At 45.8% G+C, this 24074-nt stretch overlaps 1 protein-coding gene across 1 annotated transcript in view; it reads right to left on the bottom strand.

The window, feature by feature from the left end:
* Positions 1-4783: 4783 nt before the first annotated feature.
* LOC310710074 (deubiquitinase DESI2-like) overlaps positions 4784-24074 on the bottom strand; it is a 45411-nt gene continuing 26120 nt past the window's right edge. Inside the window, exons 2-5 of the mRNA XM_083510514.1 lie at positions 16004-16076; positions 15171-15264; positions 13435-13576; positions 4784-6512 (exon numbers count right to left, since the gene is read on the bottom strand). Of these exons, the coding sequence (XP_083366640.1) occupies positions 6270-6512; positions 13435-13576; positions 15171-15264; positions 16004-16076 (552 nt within the window). The 3' untranslated portion in view covers positions 4784-6269. The remainder of the gene's footprint in view (positions 6513-13434; positions 13577-15170; positions 15265-16003; positions 16077-24074) is intronic.

The following is a 24074-nucleotide window of genomic DNA, read 5'->3' as shown; positions in this document are numbered from 1 at the left end:
CATATTTAGGGGACTCAGAGTCCCATGGGGAGTTGGGCAGCAAAAGCCAAACCCCAATTTTTACATCAATTTCTAGAATTATTTTTTTAAACAAAAAGCCTTCTTCTGCAATCAAATGCAAAACAGAAACTCAGCCAATGAATGCCTGCCATAATACTAGGAACAATTTGCTGCTATATCTCACCCCAGATTCCTCTTTCCAAGTGGATATTCTGCAGCAAGCTTTCCTCAGCCCCACCCAGGCAGGACTAAAGCCATGCGTAACAAGCCATTGCATATAATGCACGTCACACGGCTGTTTGTTGGCAGAGATGAGACCTGGGAATGTCAGAGGAAGATGAATTCAACGGCTGCTAACTCTCCAGGGCAATAAAGGGGCAACTCAGCCCCATAATCCCCACCTCCCACCCTGAGGAGCAGCTCTAGGAATTTCAAAATAATGACAATCACCATCATGCTGATTCACATAAATATTGCTCAATGAACTCAGGAGAAAAAGACTGTGTGGTGCCAGTTTGGAGGATAAACAGAGAGCAGCAGACAATGTGGAGTCAGCAGCCCTGAACAGCCACAGGAAAAAACAGCATGTGACTGATTCTGGGCATGGCCATCTGCAACGGCAGAGGGTCAACTCATATTCAGTCTAATAATTACTTCCTAATTCAGATAGTGTTATTTTTTTATTAATTTATTTAGACCACTTCTATACCACTTAATGTATAAAAAGATAACTCTAAGTGTTGTACAGAAAGGAGCTTATATTGGAGAGTTTATGCAGTGTGTGTGTGTGTAGGTTCCATTTTCCTCAGAGACTGCGGTCACTTCCAGATGGCCTGTTTATTGAGAATTCATGATTTGCTTGGACAGATCCTAAATACAGTTCTCCACATTTCTGCAGCAATCTGCAACTAAAAAAAAAAAAGTCCTCATAAAAATTCGTTAGGACTAGTATACACATTTTCAGGACGCAGTTGTGACTAATATACACATTTTTCAAGACATTTTCTCCAGTACAGTGGTGCCTTGCAAGACAAAATTAATCCGTTCCGCGAGTCTCTTCGTCTTGCGGTTTTTTTGTCTTGCGAAGCATGGCTATTAGCGGCTTAGCGGCTATTAGCGGTTTAGCGGCTATTAATGGCTTAGCGGCTTAGCGGCTTAGTGGCTATTAACGGCTTAGCGGCTTAGCGGCTTTAAGAAAAAGGAAACAAACTCGCAAGAACTCGCAAGACGTTTCGTCTTGCGAAGCAAGCCCATAGGGAAATTCGTCTTGCGGAACGACTCAAAAAACGGAAAACTCTTTCGTCTAGCGAGTTTTTCGACTTGCGAGGCATTCGTCTTGCGGGGCACCACTGTATGGTCCATTTCTGCATGTTATTTTCATAAGCGTAAACATGTTTATAAAAAACATTTCCCTACTATATGCATTTTTGCTTGGAGAACTGCATTACAAAATTTGGAGAAGTATGAATTTCAAAGCACACTTGCGCTATTGTTTGCGTGTTGATTCAAAGTATGCTAATTAGGTGGTTGCTCATCAAAATGCAAACAAAATCAAATTTCTACCCCATCCCTACTTATGAGTAAGTTATACTGCAACACTGCCAAGATCAGGCTACGGGAGTTGAAGCCCATGAGCTCGTGAATTTCCAGCTATCTCCAGAACCGACTTCCTGGAAATTCCTCCTGGGACCAATTTAAGGTGTTTATGTTGACATTTAAGGCCGTAAATGACTTGGTCCTCAAATATCTGAAAGAATGGCTCCTTCTAGACCAGACATCCCCAACCTTTGGCCCTCCAGATGTTTTGGACTACAATTCCCATCATCCCTGCTCACTGGTCCTGTTAGCTAGGGATCATGGGAGTTGTAGGCCAAAAACCTGGAGGGCCGCAGGTTGGGGGTACCTGTTCTAGACCAACCTGCCCAGAGACCTCCAGGGAAAGCCCTGAAAGTGGTTCCTGCATGTAATGAGGTTTGTGGTGAAGGCCTGCTGGTGAATTTTCTTTGCAGTGACCTTTGGAGCGGCCTCCCTCTGAGGAGTGCCTCATCCCCACAATGATTTTCATTTAGCACCCAGTGAGGACGCACCTCTTTGCCCAGGTTCTTTGGGCAGGGTTGCGGTGAATTGGGCACGCTTATGTTTTTGCCGCCACTATTATATTTCATTTGTCTTTTGAACTGTGCCTTCTTGTTGTTTTACGTTTTCAGTTTTTGTAGTTAGTGGCATCAATGAGTCCCATTAGCAGAAGCTCTGTGGAAGGACTTCTACTTGCACTTCAGGGTTCCCCCCCTTCTCCTCCCACTCTGTGCCCCACAAAATCCATAGAATCCTAGAATTGTAGAGTTGCAAAGACCCTGAGGGTCATCTAATCCAACCCCCTGTAATGCAGGAATCTCATCTAAAGCATCAATGACAGATGACCATCCAACCTCTACTGAAAAACCCTCTGGTGGTTCAAGGGGATCAGGAAAGCCCCCAGAACAGGACTGAAGAGGGAGAAGAGGGGAGTTATTCTATCAGGCCAGCTGAAATGTTCCCTTCTCACAAGTTGAAAAGCCTAACTGTGTGTGTGTGTGTGTGTGTGTGTGTGTGTGTGTGTGTGTGTTTCCACTTCGGAACATGTGGTTGGATTAAAAGTATTAAAAATATATTTTTTCAATTAAAAAAATCCCAGTCCGCCATCAAGATTCATCTGTCATTTTTTGACACTCCTCGCACTACAAAGAGAAGCTTTAGGATTTATGAACATAGGAAGCTGTGTTATACCGAGGCAGATCACCTAAGCTCAGTTCAGTGGTGCCTTGGGTTACGAACTTAATTCATTCCGGAGGTCTGTTCTTAAACTGAAACCGTTCTTAACCTGAGGCGCGCTTTCGCTAATGGGGCCTCCCACTGCCGCCACCATGCCGCCGTGTGATTTCCATTCTCATCCTGGGGCAAAGTTTGCAACCTGGAGCAACTACTTTGGGGTTAGCGGAGTTTGTAACCCACAGCGTTTGTAACCCCAGGTACTACTGTATTGTCTACACTGTCAGTGGCTCTCCAGGTTTCAGGCAGGATGTCTCTCTCAGCCCTACCTGGAGATGCCAGAGATTGAACCTGGGACCTTGTATGGAATGCATATGCCCCAGGGCTGAGCAATGGCCCTTTTCTAAGCATCAGAACCTGAGCAATAACTGATGTCTGCACTCAGGGGCTAGTGTGCACTCAGGCTGAACCCTTTACTAGGGTTTCCATATTTCAAAAAGTAGTAGTAATAATAATAATAATAATAATAATAATAATAATAATAATAATAATAATACCATCATGAATTTCTTAAGGAAATTCGCCAAAATCTACACTTTTGACATAGGTTGCGATTTTCACCAGGACATGTTTCCAATGGGAAATTCTGGATGTACGGAAACAGTGGCGTAGCGTGGGTTGTCAGCACCCAGGGCAAGGCAAGTAATTTGCGCCCCCTAACCCGTGGATTTGCGCCCCCTAACCCGTGGATTTGCACCCCCTAACCCTAATCCCCAGATGTTGCCCCCCTGCACCCCCCACGCTACGCCACTGTACGGAAACCCTACCTTTACCACTAGGAAAGAACATGAAGCTTGTACAGGCTTGTATTTAATGCAGCAGCACTGAGTAAGAACCCTGTCAGCGCACAAATTTACTCTGGAGCAATTAGACTTCTCTGCAACCTGCCCCCCTCCCCCGATTTAGGGGAGCGTGACCATTTCATCCTCACTGCGTATCAAGCTAAGAGGGCACTGCAAGGAGTGCTGCAACAATGAAAAACCACAGAAGATGAAAGGCGGCCGGAGGGTAGGATTTGGTGTTGCACAGGGTGCCGCTGAAATTAAAAAACCCAAAGTCTGCCACTGCCCCACACATGCAGAGGAAGATGAACTGATGCAAGGCAGCTTACTTTGTTCCTATCTAGCCTGGACTGCCTTGGACCATTTGCAATCCTGCCACTCCCCCACTGCATCTCACCCTATGGGCTCTTGTTAGCATTTGAAGATTTAATTTGGGGGGGGGGGGAATGGGAGTCTTCAAATAAGACGTCTCAGTGATGTAACTAGCAGTGGAGACCAAGGGGTCTTGCCCACAGAGCTGCTACATAGACGGCATTTTCTCTCGCTTAAAGTACTTTGCCAAAGAACGAGATATTGGGGGGGGGTCACAGTACAAAGCTCACGGAAAAGGACATTTTGGAATGCTGGGAATGAACAAAACCATGCTAGGTATGATTAGGGAAAGGATTGGAAGGAAGGAACCAACACGTCATTATATAAATCAGGGGTGGGGAGCCTTTGGCTTGGGGGCTAAATGTGGCCTTCTAGGTCTGTCTGTTCAGCTCTCAGGGCCCTCCCCAGGAGCCATGCTGCACACTCTCTTCAAGGGCTTTTGCCTGGCTGGAATGTGCCCTGGAAGTGTGATGCTGCCTCTTCCTTCCTGGATGGAGGGTGGTGATGCATGCATGAGTGCATATATATATGAAACCCATGGCTTTTGCATGACTGGCAGGTAACCTGCTGTAGAAGAAGAGTTTGGATTTGATATCCCGCTTTATCACTACCCTAAGGAGTCTCAAAGCAGCTAACATTCTCCTTTACCTTCCTCCCCCACAACAAACACTCTGTGAGGTCAGTGGTGCTGAGAGACTTCAGAGAAGTGTGACTGGCCCACGGTCACCCAGCAGCTGCATGTGGAGGAGCGGAGACGTGAACCCGGTTCCCCAGATTACGAGTCCACCGCTCTTAACCACTACACCACACTGGCACCAAACCTAACCTATTTTCAGCTGCTTTCAGCCCATTGGTCTAGCCACCTCAGTACAGTGGTACCTTGGTTGTCGAACAGCTTGGGTGTCAAACAAATCAGCTCCCGAACGCATCAAAACCGGAAGTGAGTGTTCCAGTTTGCGAACGTTTTTTGGAAGCCGAACGTCTGGCGCGGTTTCCACAGCTTCCGCTTGAGTGCAGGAAGCTCCTGCAGCCAATCGGAAGCCGCACCTTGGTTTTCAAACTGTTCCGGAAGTCAAAAGGACTCCCGAAACGGAATAAGTTCGACAACCAAGGTACCACTGTATAGTGTATTCTGAGTGCCAGTCTTAGAAAGAGGTCTTTGCTACCTGGATATGCCAGGGATTGAACTTGGGACCTGATTGTGTGGGGAGTGCAGATGGAGCAACATTTCCCTACGAAGAAAGTCTTAAGAAGTGGTGCTTTTATTCTGTTGTGAGCACCGGCCTCTGCTTAGGTACGTATTCAGGACAGCTCCATGCAGGGCTCAGGCTGAAGGCTTCATGAGAGCCTATCTCAGAAGTTACTATATTTGCAGTCATCCTCAGTCAGAGCCTTAAATAGGAGCTGTGACTCTGTTTTGGTAGCTAGCTCTGCACTGGCAGTTATAATCCAGCCACAGCTAGGGGGACACAGGTTCCTGGATTAAAGACCTGAGAATAAACCCCTGGATTTAAAGGCCTGAGAACCTCTGCTCAGAAAGGAGTTACAAACTTGACTATTGTGTGTCTTCCTCTCACTTGCTCTAATAAATAAATAAAAAGTCAGACTCACACATTCATATTTTTTTTTTTTTAGATTAATTTTACTATTGTAGTTGAAGGGTAACAAGTCCTTCGGTCTCTTATACAATATTCTAACTCACAAAATAATCATAATAATCATAATAATAATCTGCGGCGGTAGAAGGGCAGCACCTTTCATGTATCCTTCAGATGGTTTTTAGAACCTAGCGATGACAAAAAGAAAGAAAACTGAGGAGATAAGAGAATTAACTGGAGCTTGTTGCTGGTCTTGGGGTGAGAAAGGTAAGCTCTGATTTTGGTACTTAAAAGAGGTGCACTATGGGTAAGTTGCCACCTCAGAAAAACAGGAGAGAAGGTGTTTTTGTGGTCACTGCTGGAGGAGGCAGGGGATTAAAAGAGTCCCAGGTAAGGGACTTCTCCGTGTGGCTTCCCTTCAGGCCTGCTGTGCCACATCCCCATGATTCCAGCAGTTTTTGTTTTGTTTTGTGTATTTAAAATCAAAGAGTACCACCTAGCCTCAGGAGCCTAAACCCCACACTCTTTGACGGAGTTCTGGAGTGACGCGGCTGAGAAACAAGCTGTCCTTTAAAAAAGAGGCAAGGGTGTTCATCTTCTCCTTGAGAGGCGAGACTGTCCAGTGTCCTCGGAGAAGGATGTCAATGGCAAGTGACCAGGCAATGGGGCAGAGGCAGAGGCTCAGCAGGGCAGCTCAGCCAGGCACAGTTCAGACTCTTGTGTGTCTGCAGGTCCGTGAAGGGCCTGAGGCAGAGGCCGCTGCGGAAGTGGATGGGGATTCCTCGTCGGTGGTGTCTCCCTGCTCTTCCTTGTGGAGGCCGAGGCTGATGTGGCTCTGCAGGGCTGCTGGAGTCAGCCATTCCTTGGGCAGGCAGCTTTGCAGGAAGGGAATACAGGAGCTGAAGTAGGCCAGGCGGTTCACCCAGCGGGGGATTTCCTTCCCACACAGGATCTGGGGGAAATGGACAGAACAACAACAACAACAGGTAACTGTTATATCATAGGTGCCTGGTGAAAGGTGATTGCTCCTCACATGGTCACCTCCCCATGCCTGTTCATGTTTCCAGGGGTGGGGAGCATAGCTGTCAACTTTTCCCTTTTCTTGCAAGGAATCCTGTTCAGAATAAGGGAATTTCCCTTAAAAAAAGGGAAACATTGACAGCTATGGTGGGGAGGTGGGAGAGGAATGATGCCACATATCACTGCAACGTTCTATTTTGGAAGTGAAGCACACAGACCATGTGGAAGTGTCGCATAAACCCCGAAAGCAAAGAGGAAAACACTTGGCAAGTTGGCATTTCAACTATTTGGGCAACTTGTGATTGGGGGTGCAGTCAGGTAATTTGAGACTTTGGACAATGGGGGGCACTCTTTAGATCAGGAGATCCAGTGGTGTAGCGTGGGTTGTCAGCACCCAGGGCAAGGCAAGTAATTTGCGCCCCCTAACCCGTGGATTTGCGCCCCCTAACCCTAACCCCCAGATGTTGCGCCCGGTGCGCCCGGCCCCCCCTGCACCCACCACGCTACGCCACTGAGGAGATCTAACCTTTGATTTGTGAGTCTCCCCCACTCATAAGATTTTTTTTCTGGACACCTCCCCCACCCCCCCACCGCAAGACCCTGCTGACTTTGGCGACAGCAACTGCAAAAGATTTTAATGAAAGCAGACACTGCTGGAGTGAGTGGGATGCAGCAACCTGATGAGCATACAGTTTACCCTGCCTGGTCATTAGATCGATCATGTCATGAGCAGAGCGAAGGTAATAACCATAACCCCCTCCTCAGCGTAGCTGCAAGGATCAGTTAAGGAATGGGTGGCTGTGTGCCTGAATGTCTGTCTGTCTGTCTGTCTGTGTGTGTGTGTACGTGTGAGGGTGCTTGTGGAAGAGTTCTATGTCCACCTTTGCAACTGGCATGTGGACTCCAGAAGGTCGGTCAAAGGTGAAAGTGGCCTTCAGGCCAGGAAAGATTCAGTACTCCTGCTTTAGAGGGTGTGTACTACTTCTCTTATTTTAAACAGACACTGCTTGCCCTGTTGTGTTAGGCGGCCTTCCTGCTCAGTTTGCTGAGCAGGGCTCTGGACCTTACAGTTTTGTCCTGGCAAAACCACCACTTGCAACCTAAACTGTGTAATCCCCCTATATCAGGGCTCAGCAAACTTTTTCAGCAGGGGGCTGGTCCAGTGTACCTCAGACTTTGTTGGGGGCCAGACTATATCTTGGAAAAAAAGAATGAACAAATTCCTATGCCTCACAAATAACCCAGAGCTGGATTTTAAATAAAAGGACACATTCTACTCATGTAAAAACACGCTGATTCCTGGACCGTCCGTGGGCTGTATTGAGAAGGCGATTGGGCCAAATCTAGCCCCCAGGCCTTAGTTTCCCTACTCATGCCCTATTTGGAAGATTTCCGGGAAATAAAACATACTCATCACTTCGTTTAAATACGAACATGCCCACATACCACCAGAATACAGTCCTAAACTGGATTTGTTCAACATCTACTGCAGGCAGTGGGGTCAAGGAAGGAAAGACCATGCACTTCCCTGAAGAGGGAAACAGAAGACCTACAAGAAGTAACAAAACAAACTAGGCAAGTGGCAACAGGCCATAAAATCCATTCTACACGCAAGCTCTAGGGACAGAACGGCCTTCATCTTGCAGCACTGAGAGAGCATGGCAAATGAGCAGGAGTGGAGAGGCAAGCCCTGCAATGCCTGCTGTGAAACAAGATCCCACGGCGAGAAAAGGGAGAACTAGAAAGCTTCTGAAACCAAGCCAACAGTAGCTGGCCTAGAGACCTCTGCAGTCATCTGGCTTTCTGCTTGAAAGTTGATCTAAAGAAGGTAACATCTCTGCCTGTTCTAGGACTGTGATTTTGTGGAACTAACGTAGGCCTGCCAGATCACCTCCTGGCTGGGGCTTCAGTTTCTATAGAACAGGCCTGAACAACTTCTTAACCAAAGCTAAAGCATCTGACCAGTCATGCCTTGTGGTGTGTGTGACACAGAACATAGGTCAGAAGCAGAAATACTTCTGAATACTAGTTGTTGGAAACCATGGCAGAGAAGAGAGTCCTCTTGGGCTCAGGTTCTGCATATGGATTTCCCACAGGCATCTGGTTGGCTGGCTGCTGTGAGACCAGGATAGTGCACTATATGGGCTATTGGCCTGATCCAGCAGGCTCTTATGTTCTTATTGTGAGGTGTCACACACCAAATCAGACCATTTCTCCATTGAGCTCAGTATTTTCTTCAATGGCAAGTAGTGGCTCTCCAAAGTTCCAGACAGAGGCCTAACTTGGCCCTCTCTGGAGATGCCACAGATTTAACTTGGGACCTTTAGCAGGAAAAGCATGTGCAACAACATGTCTCAAACATGCCCCCTGGTAAGCTATGGGGGGCTTTGTAGGGCAAATGTTGTGAAGGCCTAGTCTAGATTGTAAGAAGCGCTAAATGGCTTAGAACCAGGTTACCTCAAAAACTGCCTGCTCCCCTACAAAACCAGACTTGGATACCTTGCTGTCTGTCCCATCCACACAGGAGGGTGGATACAAGAGGCAGAGCCTTCTCAGCAGTGGCCCCACTCAGCGGCAATTCACTAGGCTCCCTCCCTGTCTTTCCGCACTTTGAAGGGAAGCCAGCTTTTAATAGGTGATCGCTGTTTTCTTTGGATGTTTGATGATGTTCTTGCTGAAGTTTTAATATTATTGCTTTAATGATTGCTGTTTTTATGTGTATTTTCCCCCCCCACCTTGTTTTTTCACTGTAAGTTTCTTTGATTATTAGTTTTTAAAAGGAGAATGGGTATAAATTCAAGTAGGCTGCTGTGGTGAGTCAAAGTTCTTCAGGCTCTGGGCTCCAAAAATTTAAACCTGCCCCTCTGAATAGAGCAGGGAAACTTGTCAATGTGAATAACTGCAACTTAGCCCAGCCTTCCTCAGCCTGGTGTCCTCCAGATGTTTTAGACTACAACTCCCATCACCTCTGATCAACTCTCATCACCTCTCTGGCCATGTTGGCTGAGACTGATGGGAGCTGGAGTTCAAAACACCTTGAAGACACCAGGCTGGGGAAGGCTAGTCTGGCCAATAAGGGCTCAGAGAAGCATGCCTGACACCCTTGCAATATGCAGGAGTCCCCACACTTCTGCAATCCAAAGAGCTTGGTTGAAATGCAGTTCTGCTTTTTTATGCGTGAAAGTCCTTGAGATGAAGATTTTTAAGTACAGGGAGCAGCTGCAGGATGACAGGGAAGGTAACAAGTGGCTCTCTGGGGAAGGCTTGGTTATAATTAAGACTAAGATTACTGGTGACACTTGAGAATAATGGCTTTCACTCTGAATGGATGAACAACTGTAAGTCATCGTACAGTAAGCTGCAAGTTTACTGCATTGACACAAAATGAATTTTCTCCCCCTATCCCAGTAGGTGTTGCTACATGGCCACTGTCAGGACAGCCACAATTAATGGCTAAAGGAGTATTATGATTACACTGTGCTAGATATAAGATGTTATGTATTACGGCTTGGTATTGACCTTGAACAAGTGATGTGGGAAAAGCTGATCTGGCACCTATTGGCCTTGTGCTTACCAAACTGTATTAAAAACAAGGCCTGTAACTCTTATAGATATAGTAATGCAGCCGAAGTTCGGAACTGGAGAGTGCAGAATATGAACTTCCAGATAATCCCAAACTCCCAAATCCAGTTTGAAACTTCCAGATAATCCAAAACTCTTCCAACATTCAGGCTTAGTTCATAATTACATTAGCATCAATCACGCTCATTGCTGCAGCTGCCCCCTTCCCTTCACCACTGAAACTTTGCTGGCAGTGGTGGCAGCAATGAGAAAGACTTCTGTGTCAGCTGTCATTAGGCCACAGCACCATGTTAGGAACCATATCCACGGCGAAATGCCATTTCCCAGGGCTTCTGATTCCTGCCACCACCACTACACCAATGGGACCCAGCACATAATTCCGGGATTGTCCCAAGAATATTGGGCTACTTGGAGAGTATGAGAGGGCCCTCATACAGGATTCAGCTGCAAAAGTGAAACCTTCCAGCTTGTCTTTTAGAGAGACATTGCACAACAAGGTAGGTGGAAATTGGGTACCAAAACTTGCATGAGTGAAACTGCTTTCTGCTCATGCAAAACTACTACAGAGTAGTATGGCTAGTGCCCATTGAGACTGGCGGAGTGGGAGGCAAGGAGACCAACAGTAGAAGGCAACAGAGCCAATGACAGCAGAGCCAGCTAATTCTAGTTTTTCATAGAATCAAAGTTGGAAGGGACCAAAAGCACCCTCTAGTCCAACCCCCTGCAATGCAGGATACATTTGCCTAACGTGGGGCCCGAACAAACGATCCTGAGATTAAGAGTCTCATTGACTGAGCTTGTCTCCATCCTCTTCATTGTTGGGTTCTGCAAGGGCAAGTGTGAGACTAAGGAAGAGGGAACTGACTGCTCTGGCCACCCCCTGGCCTGGAAGTAAGTAAAAAGGTAGGCATGTGGGGCCTGGCTGAGGACAAACTCATGGACCAATCTTCACTGCTATCACAAAGAATACAACTCCCAAAATGAGAAAGATGCCAGTGCCATAGGAAGAGAAGTGGCTCCAGTTGCTAAGATGCAAATACTTTCCACAAGTCACTCTATCAATCAAATCCGAGAAGACAATGTGGGGGAAAGGAACCTTCAAAAATAATAATTGCACTTGAATCCTGGCCTGAAATATAATCACTTCCAACTTAGAATGCATCTACTTGGTTTGAGAGAGATGATATGGCAATTTAGAAAATGCCTCGAGATGCTTAACGTTCTGAATCGACATCCCACAGAGTCCGGGAAGAAAAGAACACATCACACGCCTACACAGCCCATTTCCTCTCTCAAAGACTTCGGAGGAAATGCAGCTCAGGTATACCTGAGTAATTTGACTTATTAAACTACACAGCTAAGCTGCACCCACATGGAATGAAACCCTACCAACCCCTTTTCCACTGCAAAGTGCCTTTGGGGAGGGGACTGTGCATCTGGCAGGGAAGCAGGTGATTAACCCTTTCCCCTCTCAGTTGCCTTCCTTCTGCAGCCCTCTCCAGTTGCAGTAACTCTCCAACAGTTTGACTTCACCCCTGAAGGCACACTGTTCCATTGCCTCCTAAGACAGATGGATGCCAGTGAACCCACCAGTGTCCCAAACCTTGTTTACCTTGCAAGTATGAGTTTAAAACCTCATAGGACTAAAAGTGGGGGGGGAGGGGGGAGGGAGATACCAGTGGAAAAGTGATGGCAGGAGAAGAGTTAAGCAGAAGGGACCATCAGACTTCATTATTCACAGCTACAGTGTGACAAGCAATATACCCAACTGTCAGAAGTTTTGCAATTCTTTCACCTGTGGCCCTAGAGGCTGCCGAACAGGTTGGAATGACTGATTCAGCCTTTTCCTCTCTGCCTCTTTCATTATGTTAAAAAAAATGTAGAACAGTTTTATAGCAGTCAGGAGACACATAAATAGCTCAGGGAATGGGGAGTTGCTGTGCGATAACAGCAGTTTATGACCTTTTCTATGACACCTCATATGGATTGCACATACAAATCTGAAAGATATCACAGTTGAGAGCAGAGCCATGTTGGATTTTCCCCCCTTTTGAAAGTACAGTAGCAGCTCTTCTAGTGAGAGCAGCTCCACTCTGTGATTTCAAGAAGGATGCCTTTCAAACAAAGCAAGTTTGTGGCTCCTAATCAATCTCCTAATTATGGACACTTCATCTCAAGGATGCATTGCCAAGGAGAGCAGCTGGGAGCAGCAATCAGGAGGAACTGATGAGTAATCAGCGTTAATTTGTGCAACTACAAAAGGGAGCAGGGGAAACATCAGCTGATCACCAAGTGCCTTCCTGGTCAAAGGTCTTGTGTAGAGGGGTTTCGGGTTTCATTCCTAGTGCAAAGGAAGAATACCGAAGGATTTGCGTGGTGAAGACTGGGGCCCCAAATGGCATATCCATTCTGGGGCAGAGCAGCCATGAAAAAAGCTGAGCCTGTGCTGCTGTTTCAAACTTTTCTGGGCTATGGATGACCTGATACTAATGGGAGTTCCCTCCCCTCAAGGCTAATTGCCTCCCCCCCCCCCATCCCTAATGGCAGGCCTGTTTCGAGAAGTTTTTAACGTTTGATGCTGTATTTTGTTGTAAGCCACCCAGAGTGACAGGGGCAACCCAGGCAGATGGGCGGGGTATAAGAATTACTACTACTACTACTACTACTACTACTACTACTACTACTCCAAAGGCCCTATAATGTAATGTAAGGGTACAGCTCACTGTACTCTTGCAAATCAAGTGAGATCAAGGCACCATTGTGCTGATTGATAGGGTAACCAATGAGAAGTATGGCTATCGAATTTGCAATGCAAACAGGCAGAGAATAGGAAGCAGCGGTACAGAGCGGTACAGAAGTATGTCCATGCTTTGGCTCAATGTGGATTGTGAACCCCTTGTGACTCCTTTAATTGCCCTTCATCCATGCAGTGCTCTCCTCCAACTACTGCTGTCCCATACCTTTTCCTCCCTAAATCTGGAGATTCCCTATGCATTGAACATCCGAATAGGAGAGCTACATTGATTGTGTCTTTCTACTTGTACATAGATACATTATGGCCACCCTCATAGCTGCCTAATTACCCATTGTAGGCCAACTACCACTCAGTGCTATGCTTGTAAAAGCTCTCAAAGGGTAAATGCCCATCAGGCTAGTGTGAAGGGTGATTGAAGGACAATGTTCTGATCAGAGACCTGTTCATGGCTGGAAGCGTGTTGGCCAAAGTGCCATGCAGGTACACCACACAGAAACAGAATGGAAGATGAACCAACCTCTGCCAGAGCAGCTGAAAAGTGATTGCAATTCTTGTGCATGAGATGGTAGGCATTGCCCTTGTACTCCTTGCCCAGTTCCTCCATGATTTTATCCACATCTTCTTCTGTAAAGTCTGTAGTGCCCAAGGCAATGGATTCTCTGGGTTAAGCAAAGGTAAGCATCAAAAGCAGGGAACATTCAGCAAGATAATCATGAAAGATTTTAAGGCAGCCCAGGAGAGAGACACTGTAGTACAGATATATTTTACCTGGCAGATAGAGCCAAGGATGGAGTCCTTATGGAATGTTGGAACAGAGTAATGCTACAGACTTAAACAGCTTAGAAAGTAATCCAGATAGTGCTCAGCTTAAAAACAACACAATAACCTCACACAATTAATTAGAAACCATTCTCGCCATGCACACAGGATATAGTACTAGCATAATCTATTTTTATATTCTCTTTTAAAAGAGAAAGAGAGAGGAAAATATGCTAAACAGAGTGTAGGTTTGAGCTCTACTGATATAGTTTGGGGTTTAAACTTCACATAGTTTAAAAATGTTTAATGGTACATGCAACAGGGCTGAGTTTGTAATATTTCTTGTAAGCTCTCCATTCTTGAGCCTCTGCATCAGCAACTTATGCACCAGAAAACCAATGGGGGGGGGTTAAGGAGATTATTTGGGTAGTCAAGACCCGCTCTGGAAATGCAAAAGTCTGGCTCATTTTCATAAGTCTGCCTCAACGTGCACTTTTCTAAATTTACATTCTAGCTTTAAAATTTGAGGTGAGAGATAAATTTTTAAATGGAACCGAGGTCTATACTATATAGGGTTTTGTACATGAATGAAGTATTGGACTGGATGCAATGACATATCTGTTTAAGAGGACACTATAGTGGAATTTTGGGGGACTATACAAAAACACTCTGGGTCTTGTATTCCCTGCTGGTGCTGTCTTTAGCAGATGGATTCATCATGCTGCATGGCACAACTTGCTTGGGTAACATTTATGTATATAAATTGTGATTGCACACAAAAATGTGTGATTACAACAGATTGCCCCAATATTTTTTGTCTCTTGGGCCAAAGTCCTTGGCACATTCATTGCTGTTCTGTCTACTTGGCAATAAATGCCCTGGCCCATGGGCGGTAATGTGAGAAGTCTCAGACCATTTGGAGGAGAATCCCATGCTATAGTTGCACCCCAAGCCAGTGCCATCCCAAAGTCATAGATGAAGGATGTTGGCATGGGGCAAAGCTGCAGCATGGGCTCCTCACATGTGGTCCAGGGGGAAAACAGTGCAGCAAGTGGTGTCAGCATGAGTAGGAACAACAAACTCCAATTCCTGGCTTAGTATTACATCTGAAAACCAGAAGCTGAGTTTTCATTCATTCCAAACAAACTATATTGAGAAGCCAAGGTTTGATCTTGGTTTGCCAAGCATGGTTTGTTTGAGGAAAACAAACCAGAAACTATGGTATACTGTGATGTGCAGGCTGACCCAGTGTGTACATAAACCTGCAAGGAGGTGATATGCTGGGAAGATTTTTGTTGCTGTCCATCTTGTGTATTTAATGACATAATTTAAACAGGAACGTGGGAGTCATTCACACATTCATTAACTATGGTTTACTGGGATGTGGGAATGCTGCCACCAGTTGTCAGGTGCTCCCCTAAAAATGCATTGCTCTTTTGAGAAATCATGGGCTTCAGGACAGCAGATGTTGAGAGGAGAAGGAAAGGCCCTTACTTGAATTTAAAGGTCTCGCCAAGCTCCACAGCACTGCCTGGTGTGATTTCGAAAATCCCGCTGAAAGGGTAGGGATGCCCTCCATAGGCAAACTCTGGCAAGGAAAGAAAAAGACTGTAAGAAAGGATAAGACCAAAGTTGCATCTGAAAAAGGCCACAACTGTCTACATGGCTCAGTGTTAGTATTTAAGTCCAATATCTTCCCATAACTGGTTTCAGATGGGCTTCAACTCTGCCCTTCCTCTATAAAGAACATCGTGACAACCATAAGAATGTAATAGCAGCCCTGATGGATCAGGCCAGGGACTATCTACTTCAGCATCCTGTTCTCACAGTGGCAGAGGCGTCAAGTTGTGCCCCAGATTGGGCAGCGTCACACGTGTGTGTGACATCACACGTGTGCCATGCATGTGTGACATCACCCATGCAACGCTGGGTTCTGCACTCGGCCCAATGATGTGTGCACGATGCAACATCCTGACATCACATGTACGACGTTGGCATGTTGTGCGTGCGAAGTCACATGATGCGTACCGTCCCCTTCTTAGTCAGAAGCTGCCACACGTGATAGTGTCTCCAGAGAAGTTGCTTTGCTTAAAATCCTGCCTTGACCACATGGCTACCTCCAATCTTAGACTTATTTGAATCTGTGTGTGTGTTTAAGGCTGGCAGATGCAAACTGTGCACTGCGCATGCATGGATGCCACACTCCTCAGAAGGCAAGTTTCCCATCCGTGATGAGCAGCAGAACAGAGAAGCTCACAGCCTTCAATTTTGGAACCCAGCAGAAGGTTCTACTCATTTCCAGGCACAACTAGCAGAAAGCTTCCTACCTCTGCCATAGATCTCAATCCCAGAGTGAAAGACTCCAATGCCCAACGTAGAAGTGTATTCATTTATCCAGTACTAGAGAAAAGGGGGGGGGGGAGAGATTTGAAAGTATTAATGACACAAACATTGCTTGGACAGTTTTATATTTATGCATCATTTTACATAGCTATTGCATCTCACTTCATCCTGAAGGCTCTGGATAGGTAGCAAAACATTTAGCATAGAAAAGCAAGCCTGTAAAATATGTCTCATAGGGGTGGGGGAATCAGATGTAAAATTGCACGAAACCCAACAAATATAATAATAATAGCTCAAGCACAGCTTAACCTCAGCCCACGTATATTTACCAGTAGGAGAATATGTTCAAGTGCTGCTAGAACGATCACCCCCCTGGCTTTGAATGCTTTGAAACATTTTTGCATCATGGCTGACTCTGACCCGCAGAACTGAGTCAGAACACGAGGAGCTGTGGAATGTGTCAAAGCAACCCCAGAAGTGGTCTTCCCACTTGGTAGATGCATCACAGGGGAAGCTCATGCTAGCAAAAGGAGGAGAGTCCACAGAAAATCTTCAGCTGTCAACCCAAGATAGAACAGGCTTGAATGGGGATTTCCCCAAAATTTTGGAAACCAGTATTATCAAGCAGTTTTCATAACTACAACGAGAGTGGGAAAAGACAGAGAATACCCCCATTGGCTGAAATAGCCAATAATGCTCAAAGACAGCTGAACGCTGAAAGTTTCAGGACAGACAAAAGGAAGTATTTTTTCACACTGCTCGTTGTTACACTGTGGAAATTGCTTTCACAAGAGGACGTGATGGCCAGCAACTTGGATGTCTTCAAAACAGGATTAGATAAATTCTGGGAAGATAAGGCTATCCACCCTGATGATTACATTCTACCTCCACTGTCAGAGGTAATATGGTTCTGAATACCAGTTGCCGGAAAAGGCAGTGCTCTCCAGAGGCACCTTGTTTGCCACTAGAAAAGCACAATGCTGAACTAGAAAGGCCATTGGCTTGATGTAGCAAGGCTCTTACTCTGTTGGGAGACTCCAAAAGGGAAGATTGGAGGCCAGTGGAAAGTACTGGCTAAGCTTTCTTTCCAAGTGGGAGAGAAGCATCAACATGACAAAAGGTGTTGATGGCCCATCTGAGAGAAGCTGCCATGGTGATGGGGTGGGGTTCAAAGTGACAGGAAAAGAGCAAGGTGTGCTAGGAAGAACGGAGATTAAAAAAAAGACTGGGATCCATCTTGGGCAGGCTGGTTGGGAGAGATGCCTTTGACTCCAGTGCTGCACTGCTGTGGGGAACAAGTCCTGCGTAATATGACCATGCTCTGTGAGCTAGACTCCCCACACGTGGAATGAAGGTGTAAATAGGTGAATAAACCACATTTCTTAAAGCTACGACAGTCTCCACCACATCTTCAATCCTCCAAAGGAGCACAGACGTTGGATTAGTACCTGGAACTCCCTTGAGTTTTTCTATTGCTTGGCAGGGGGTAGCACCCACTATTGTAACATTATGTTATGTTATGACATCACAGTTTAACTTCCCTGTTACTGCTTAAGAAAAAATCTGCATCTTTGGGGAAGGGTATTTCCCCTTAAGGTCCAGAAACTTGAGGGTTTAAAAAAATAATAAAAAAATTCTTAGGATACAGAGTTCAAATTCTGCCTTTATGTACTTGAGCCACAGAACCCACAATGCCATAGTGATGATGAACTAACTGGTCAGCAACTCTCTCTTTCTCTTCTCTCAGCTAAGTTGCTTTCCACAAGTCCCTCTGCTTCATTCTCTTCCGTGGTATTTTTCTGCCATCTGGCCTTTATAGACCCACCTGTCTCTGGGTGGCCCTGATATGTAGTAGTATCAACTAGTGTGCTCCTAGTGGATATACTTAATCCACTTTCCTTGCCTCCTCCCTTGCATTATTGATGATTCTGCCAGTCCTATTAGCTCCCTAAGTATCTGGAGATGCATTTTGAATGAACACTCAAGTTCCATATAAAATCAGAGTTGCCTTATTATTCAAGAGAGGAATCCCAACGGTGACTGGAAGGAGGGAGGCTCAACCCAAATAGCATCAGCTCCTAATTCCAAAGTGCCTTGCCAGCAATTTTCTTCTGCTTTACAAGCCCGCTCTCCTGCCAGAAAGCCCCTTAATGTTCCTTGGACTCCAGCTAGAAAACTAATGCTCCCATTGTAGGGAAAAGCCTCGCATCAGATCTGAGCCTCTGTGGCCCCCGACCCATCTGCCATATCTTCCACTATGCTTCTAATCCCAATATGCCCCTTGTTAAGCAGGCATTTTCCAATCTGAGCAGTGCAGAGTCCTGTGCCTATGAAAGCAAAGGAAGGGAGCTAAGATGTCAGAGAATCATAGAATTGAAGAACTGGGGTCATTTAGTTCAATCCCATGCAATGCATGGAACCATGTGTGCACATGCGCGCGCACACACACTCTTTTCCAGAGCATTCACACTGCAGTCATTCAGGTCTATGTCTGTTAGAGTCAAGAAAGCAGAAACAGCAGAAACACACACACAGAGAGAGAAAGAGAGAGAGAGAGAGAGAGAGAGAGAGAGAGAGAGAGAGAGAGAGAGAGAGAGATCTTCATTTCAGTGGGCTCTGGCTAGGTGAAAGGGACAGAATCATTATAGTGCAATTTCCAGCTAAAGTGGAAATCAGCTGGGTCAGCATTGATTCGTAAAAGCAGGGATGAAGGACCTTTTCAGCTTGAGGACTGCATTCCCCTCACAGGCATACATGAAGGGGCTGCATGCCAGTAGTGGCCAAATCCAGAGGCAAAAGTACACAGAGCAACAGATATAACTTTTCCTTTTTGGACAGCAGCCTTCATTCCAGCCCAACACCGCAGAGGTTTCCACACACACTCCCGACACACTCCTTTCCATCTAGGCAAGCAAGAGGTGTCATCGCAGTTTAAGATCACATCCCAGCCAGGCCAAAGCACTCAAGGACAAGGCCTAGAGAGAAGAGGTGTGGCCATTTAGAGAGGGCTGGAGGGGCCACCCCCACTTTAAAAAGTGTGCAGCACTGGCCAACCAAGGTGGTCCCATCCAGAGCTTTTTTTTCAGCCAGGGCTCGCCAGAACGCAGCTCCAGCACCTCTCAGGTAGGCACTATTGCCATTCTAAGAGAACGAGGGAGGTGTTCGTGGTGAGTTCTGGCACCTCTTTTTTTAGAATAATACCTCTTCCCTCCAAGCACCAAAGATCTGTAGTGACCTGTTTTGGCCAGAGTTGGATCATAAGAAGTATAGTATGGCAATATCCACTTGGAAAATACTGTAGTCTGAGTAGGGCATATGGCTCTATACATTGACCCCAAGGCTATGTACATGTTAGTGGCTTTAAAAGTAGCAAGGTCAAGCAAACAGACACTCCAATGTTTCAAGCCACATTTGCATGTTGCTGCACACAAACCAGTGAGAGGGCAGGGATGTCTTCACCTCATGTACACCTGATGTTTGGTTTCCTTGCCCCTGCAACCCATGAAGCTGTCATCTGCTCATGCACTGTCATCTGCACATGTGCAATGGGTGTCTCAAATGTACACCTCAGGCTTCAACTGCAAAGTGAATGTGGCTTCAGTTTTGCTTTTGGAGTGAAGCCAGTTTGAAGCGGAATGCATCAAATAGCAGCATTTCTCAAGAAACTACACAATAGCTCTGCATTGTGGGTAATATCATGTGTTACGGTAAAGGGACCCCTGGCCGTTAGGTCTAGTTGCAGATGACTCTGGGGTTGCGGCGCTCATCTCGCTTTACTGGCCGAGGGAGCCGGCGTACAGCTCATGTGGCCAGCATGACTAAGCCACTTCTGGCAAACCAGAGCAGTGCATGGAAACGCCGTTTACCTTCCTGCTGGAGTGTTACCTATCTATCTACTTGCACTGCATGCTTTTGAACTGCTAGGTGGGCAGGAGCAGGGACCGAGCAATGGAGGCTCACCCCATCGCAGGAATTCGAACCGCCGACCTTCCGATCGACAAGTCCTAGGCTCTGTGGTTTAACCCACAGCGCCACCCGCGTCCCCAATATCATGTGTACACAGATTCAAAAGCCAGCAGTGGATGTGCACTGGAGCCAGAATAATGGGTAATGTGTAAACAAACTAAGTTTTCTGATAAACGGCCTATAAATTACTCAGCTTTCTATACTGTATATCATCAGTGAAACTTGTAGTAGAGAACGTCCTAAGAAAAGGAAAAGGAAAATAACTGATTCTTTAACACACATATACCATTGAAATGTACATCCCAGAACTAATTTGGGAGTAATTCTTGTTGATTTCAGCAGAACTTGTGTCAGAAAGTAGCTATGCTTACTATGTCAGTCTTAATCTTCCTTTGTGGCTTTATCTCACTTCCAGATTACAGATCTACAAATACTGTGAGATAATAATCAAACATCAATTTTTCACAAAGGATTAGAGCTTGTCGAGGGTAAGCTTGCTCACAAGACAAGTGGGAATTTACCCCAGCATAACAATACAGACTTTGAATCAGTGTCTCCACATATTTCATGGACATATAGCAGTATAATGCCTAACTATGCCATTTATTTGCTTGTTTGGCTAATTCTTTCCCATCAGTTTGGCTCCACTGAGCCCTCTGGGAACCTAATTAAATAATATAGAATCACATCATGGACCATGATGATGATGAAAGAATTTGTCCTCTGCCTCTCTGCATCACCAGGAGTCCTCATGGCAGCTAACAATGATACAAACTTAACACAATAAAACACAAGCACAGGGAAGCATCAGTGCAAAACTCCAATCTCTTTTTTAAAATTGAAAATTTATTTGTGTGCATGTGGGCGTACCACAGTCTCTAAGCGGTGAGAAACCTCACAGCATTATCACTACAACAGATATTATTCCAACCCTTTTAGGTTTCTAGGTTACCCACCTTCCAAAGTCATAGCTTTGGTTCCAACACAGAGAGCTAGTCAGTGTATTCCCTGCTAGCCCCAATCTGCTGTTCTCCTCGCCTTAAGATGATGTGGCCTCCGGCCAGACAAAGGAAAGAAAGCTAGCCTCATCCTTTTGGTAGCATTGCTGGCTTAGTTGTTGCTAAGGCAACAGACCTGCTCTTGACCAGCTCCTTAGACATGTTGAAGGGGGCCATTAACAAAGAAACTGGTTTGATCACTTCAGCAGTTCCCTCTACTACAGTTCCCTCTACTACAGCTATAAAACCCATGCTAGGAGAGAATCCAAAGATGACATCCAAACCAACCAACCCCCCAATCTAATAGCACTGTTCTTCCCCTTGAAGAGGCCTGCCCCAGACCTACAAAGAAACAAGAGAATCACAACTTTCCTTGTAAAGTAATAGCAGCATCTGGCACAAAAAGCATGTGTGATCAAAAGCACATAGTCATAGCATGGTTATGTCATTAACCATGCCAGCTGGCTGAAGAAAGCTGGAATCCAATAATGTCTGGGTGGTCCACACGTTCTCCACCTTTGCAGCATGAGAACCATAAAGGCATTTAAAGGGTTTTTGTTTTTATTTTGGCCTAAAAATGATTGTATCACAGCATCTTCTAATGCATGGCACAAACCAGCACTCATTTAATATTTATTTTATTATTAAATTTGTATTTAATCATTTGCAGATCTCAGACAATGACAAATTGGAAATAAATGTGCCTCAGCTACTCTGAGCGTGCAGGTCTCTGCCACCTTCCAAATGTATTTTATTTTATTTTGATTGTTGAAAACAATCATTTTGCATTTTGCTTGACCTACCTTTTCATTTTTAAAAAGTGAGCTCTCAAAAGTGAGATGCATACACACACAAACAAACTTAACCACAAAATAATGCTCTCATCATTAAGCGAGAGGGAATGGTGTTGCTTGTTTGTAGGATGAACCAAGGACATTTGGGGGGGGGGAATCAGGACCCCCAGCCTGAGCAGTGATGAGCAGCGACAGCACAGGTCCCAGGGTCACAGCTTAAGGAAGGGCACTGCCCTTAGGGGGAAGCAAATGAGGCTTGTTGTGTCTCCCTCAAAAGCATGAGATTCCCTTTGAAGTTCAGCAAGGAAGCTAAAAGCAAAGCAGATGAATCAAAGCATCCACTTTGTCCTCCCTTCACCTTCATCTCCAGAGAGCTGCAGGAGGAGTTCAGGGGTGTGCATGACTAAACTGTGCAAACAACTCATGGCTCTTAGGAACAACCCCCGGTATATTTGTAAGGGCAGCTGCTCTGTCACTGTATATACAACCACACAGTTGCTTAGTGAGCTGGAAAAAGCATGGACTCCTTTTTAGAAACCCACAGACACATGGCTGCTTCGACAGCCCAAAGAAGTGGAAGAGCAAAGTGGCAGCACAATTAAATAGAGGGACCTCAGTGCTTTGCTGCTCTCTTCGTAACACTTTCTCAGGTCAGGTGACTGTCAGAAGGAGGAAATGGCAGAGCCTGGAATCCTGCACAGAATTTGGACTCCTCCTGTGGGTCTCTCAACTTCCATGTTTTGATTGGTGCATGTGGCTAGCCCTCATGGTTTTCAAGTTCCACCCAACATTGGGGGGGGGGCTCATCGCATGCGTGTGATGTCATAAGCAGTAGGTGCATGTGATGTCACAAGTGTGAGACACGTATGACGTCACGGGCATTGAGAAACCCAACAAGGCCCACCGCCAGGAGGCCAGCAAGGCCCTCAAGATTGGAGAGGGGCCCATCCCCACATACTTTTTTGGGGGGCTGCCCATACATATGGGTTGCCCATACAACCCAACTTGATTTTGTGATTCTTTCTCCTGAAGGCTCAACATTTCTTAATGCAAAGCAGCCTTAGAAGTTGTGATCAAGAGCTTGCAACAGCAGGGTGGGATGTGGGTGAAGAATGAAGAAACAGGGGCTGCTTAACCCTTCCCCCTCCAATTATTTCCCATACTCGAAATTATTCTCCAAGCTGCTTTCTCACCTGTGGGATGGAAAATTCACGTACCTAGGGAGTGTGATCTAACATAAGAGAGTTTAGGTTGTTGCACAAGTGGCTGTATAAACAATAGTGCAAGTGGTAGCATGCAAAGCTTAACTGTCATCAGCACAATGATGGCAGTTACACCAGAGGTTTGACACCATCTTTTGCAAGTGCAGCGCACCTATTGGATTCAGCTGTTACTAAGAAGAGGGCTCCCCTTTGCAGAATGCCACTTGTATGGGTGAGCTGCCACAATTGCATATCGCCCAGTATATTTCCCCCCGCAGGTAGAAAAGTTCTGCTGAGAATGATTTTTAAGAGGGAAAATTGCCAGGGGTGAAAGAGTTAAGCAATCCCTCCCCCTGTCACTCTTTTCACTCTCAAGCACACTCCCCAAGGTTGCTTTGCATTTGGAAAGAAAATATATTGGGGGGGGGGTGTTGAGAGAGAATCACACAGCTGAGGATCATGTGTAGTTTCAGCCTCAGCCCTGGCTGCAATTTAGCAATGCTGAACAGCTTGGAAATGAGCAACACCGAACATGTGGGAAACATTCCATCAGATCTTTCAAAACCACAGATGTATCACAAACGGAACATTTGAAAGCAAGGGTACAGCTGGAGCCCAATAAAATGGTTTGGGGACATTGTGTTTCTGGTTTTTGATTCAGCCAAGCCAACGAAGGAAGTAAATGCTGCAAATAGGATATGGGTTTAGATTTGGATTCCAAATACATCTATGAGTTCCCGTTTCAGTATGTTGGCTCCACACTAGCGGCTAAGGCTCAGAGTCCAGGAGCATCGCTATTATTTTGTTAAGGGCCAATACACTTAACATTTTCCATCTGCGTTATACTTCAACAGGCTAGGAGCCAAGGCTAACTTGAGTGTTACTGGCAGCTGGCACTCGGTTTGCTTTCCAAAGATGCATTGTTGGACTGAATTAGTCAGCCTCTGAACAGTCACATCGTGCCTGGATGTACCCTCTGTGCTGATCATGAGAGCCGTGTTCATGGCAGTGCATTCTTCTTGGGGTCTTGTACAGAGGGAGAAATCCCGAGTCTACATAGGGAGGTGCATAAGCCATCTCTGCAAGGGGGGCACA

The sequence above is a fragment of the Podarcis liolepis genome (assembly GCF_965112155.1).
Source record: "Podarcis liolepis genome assembly, chromosome: 1".
Taxonomy (NCBI): domain Eukaryota; kingdom Metazoa; phylum Chordata; class Lepidosauria; order Squamata; family Lacertidae; genus Podarcis; species Podarcis liolepis.
This window is presented reverse-complemented; position numbering and strand designations above follow the sequence as displayed.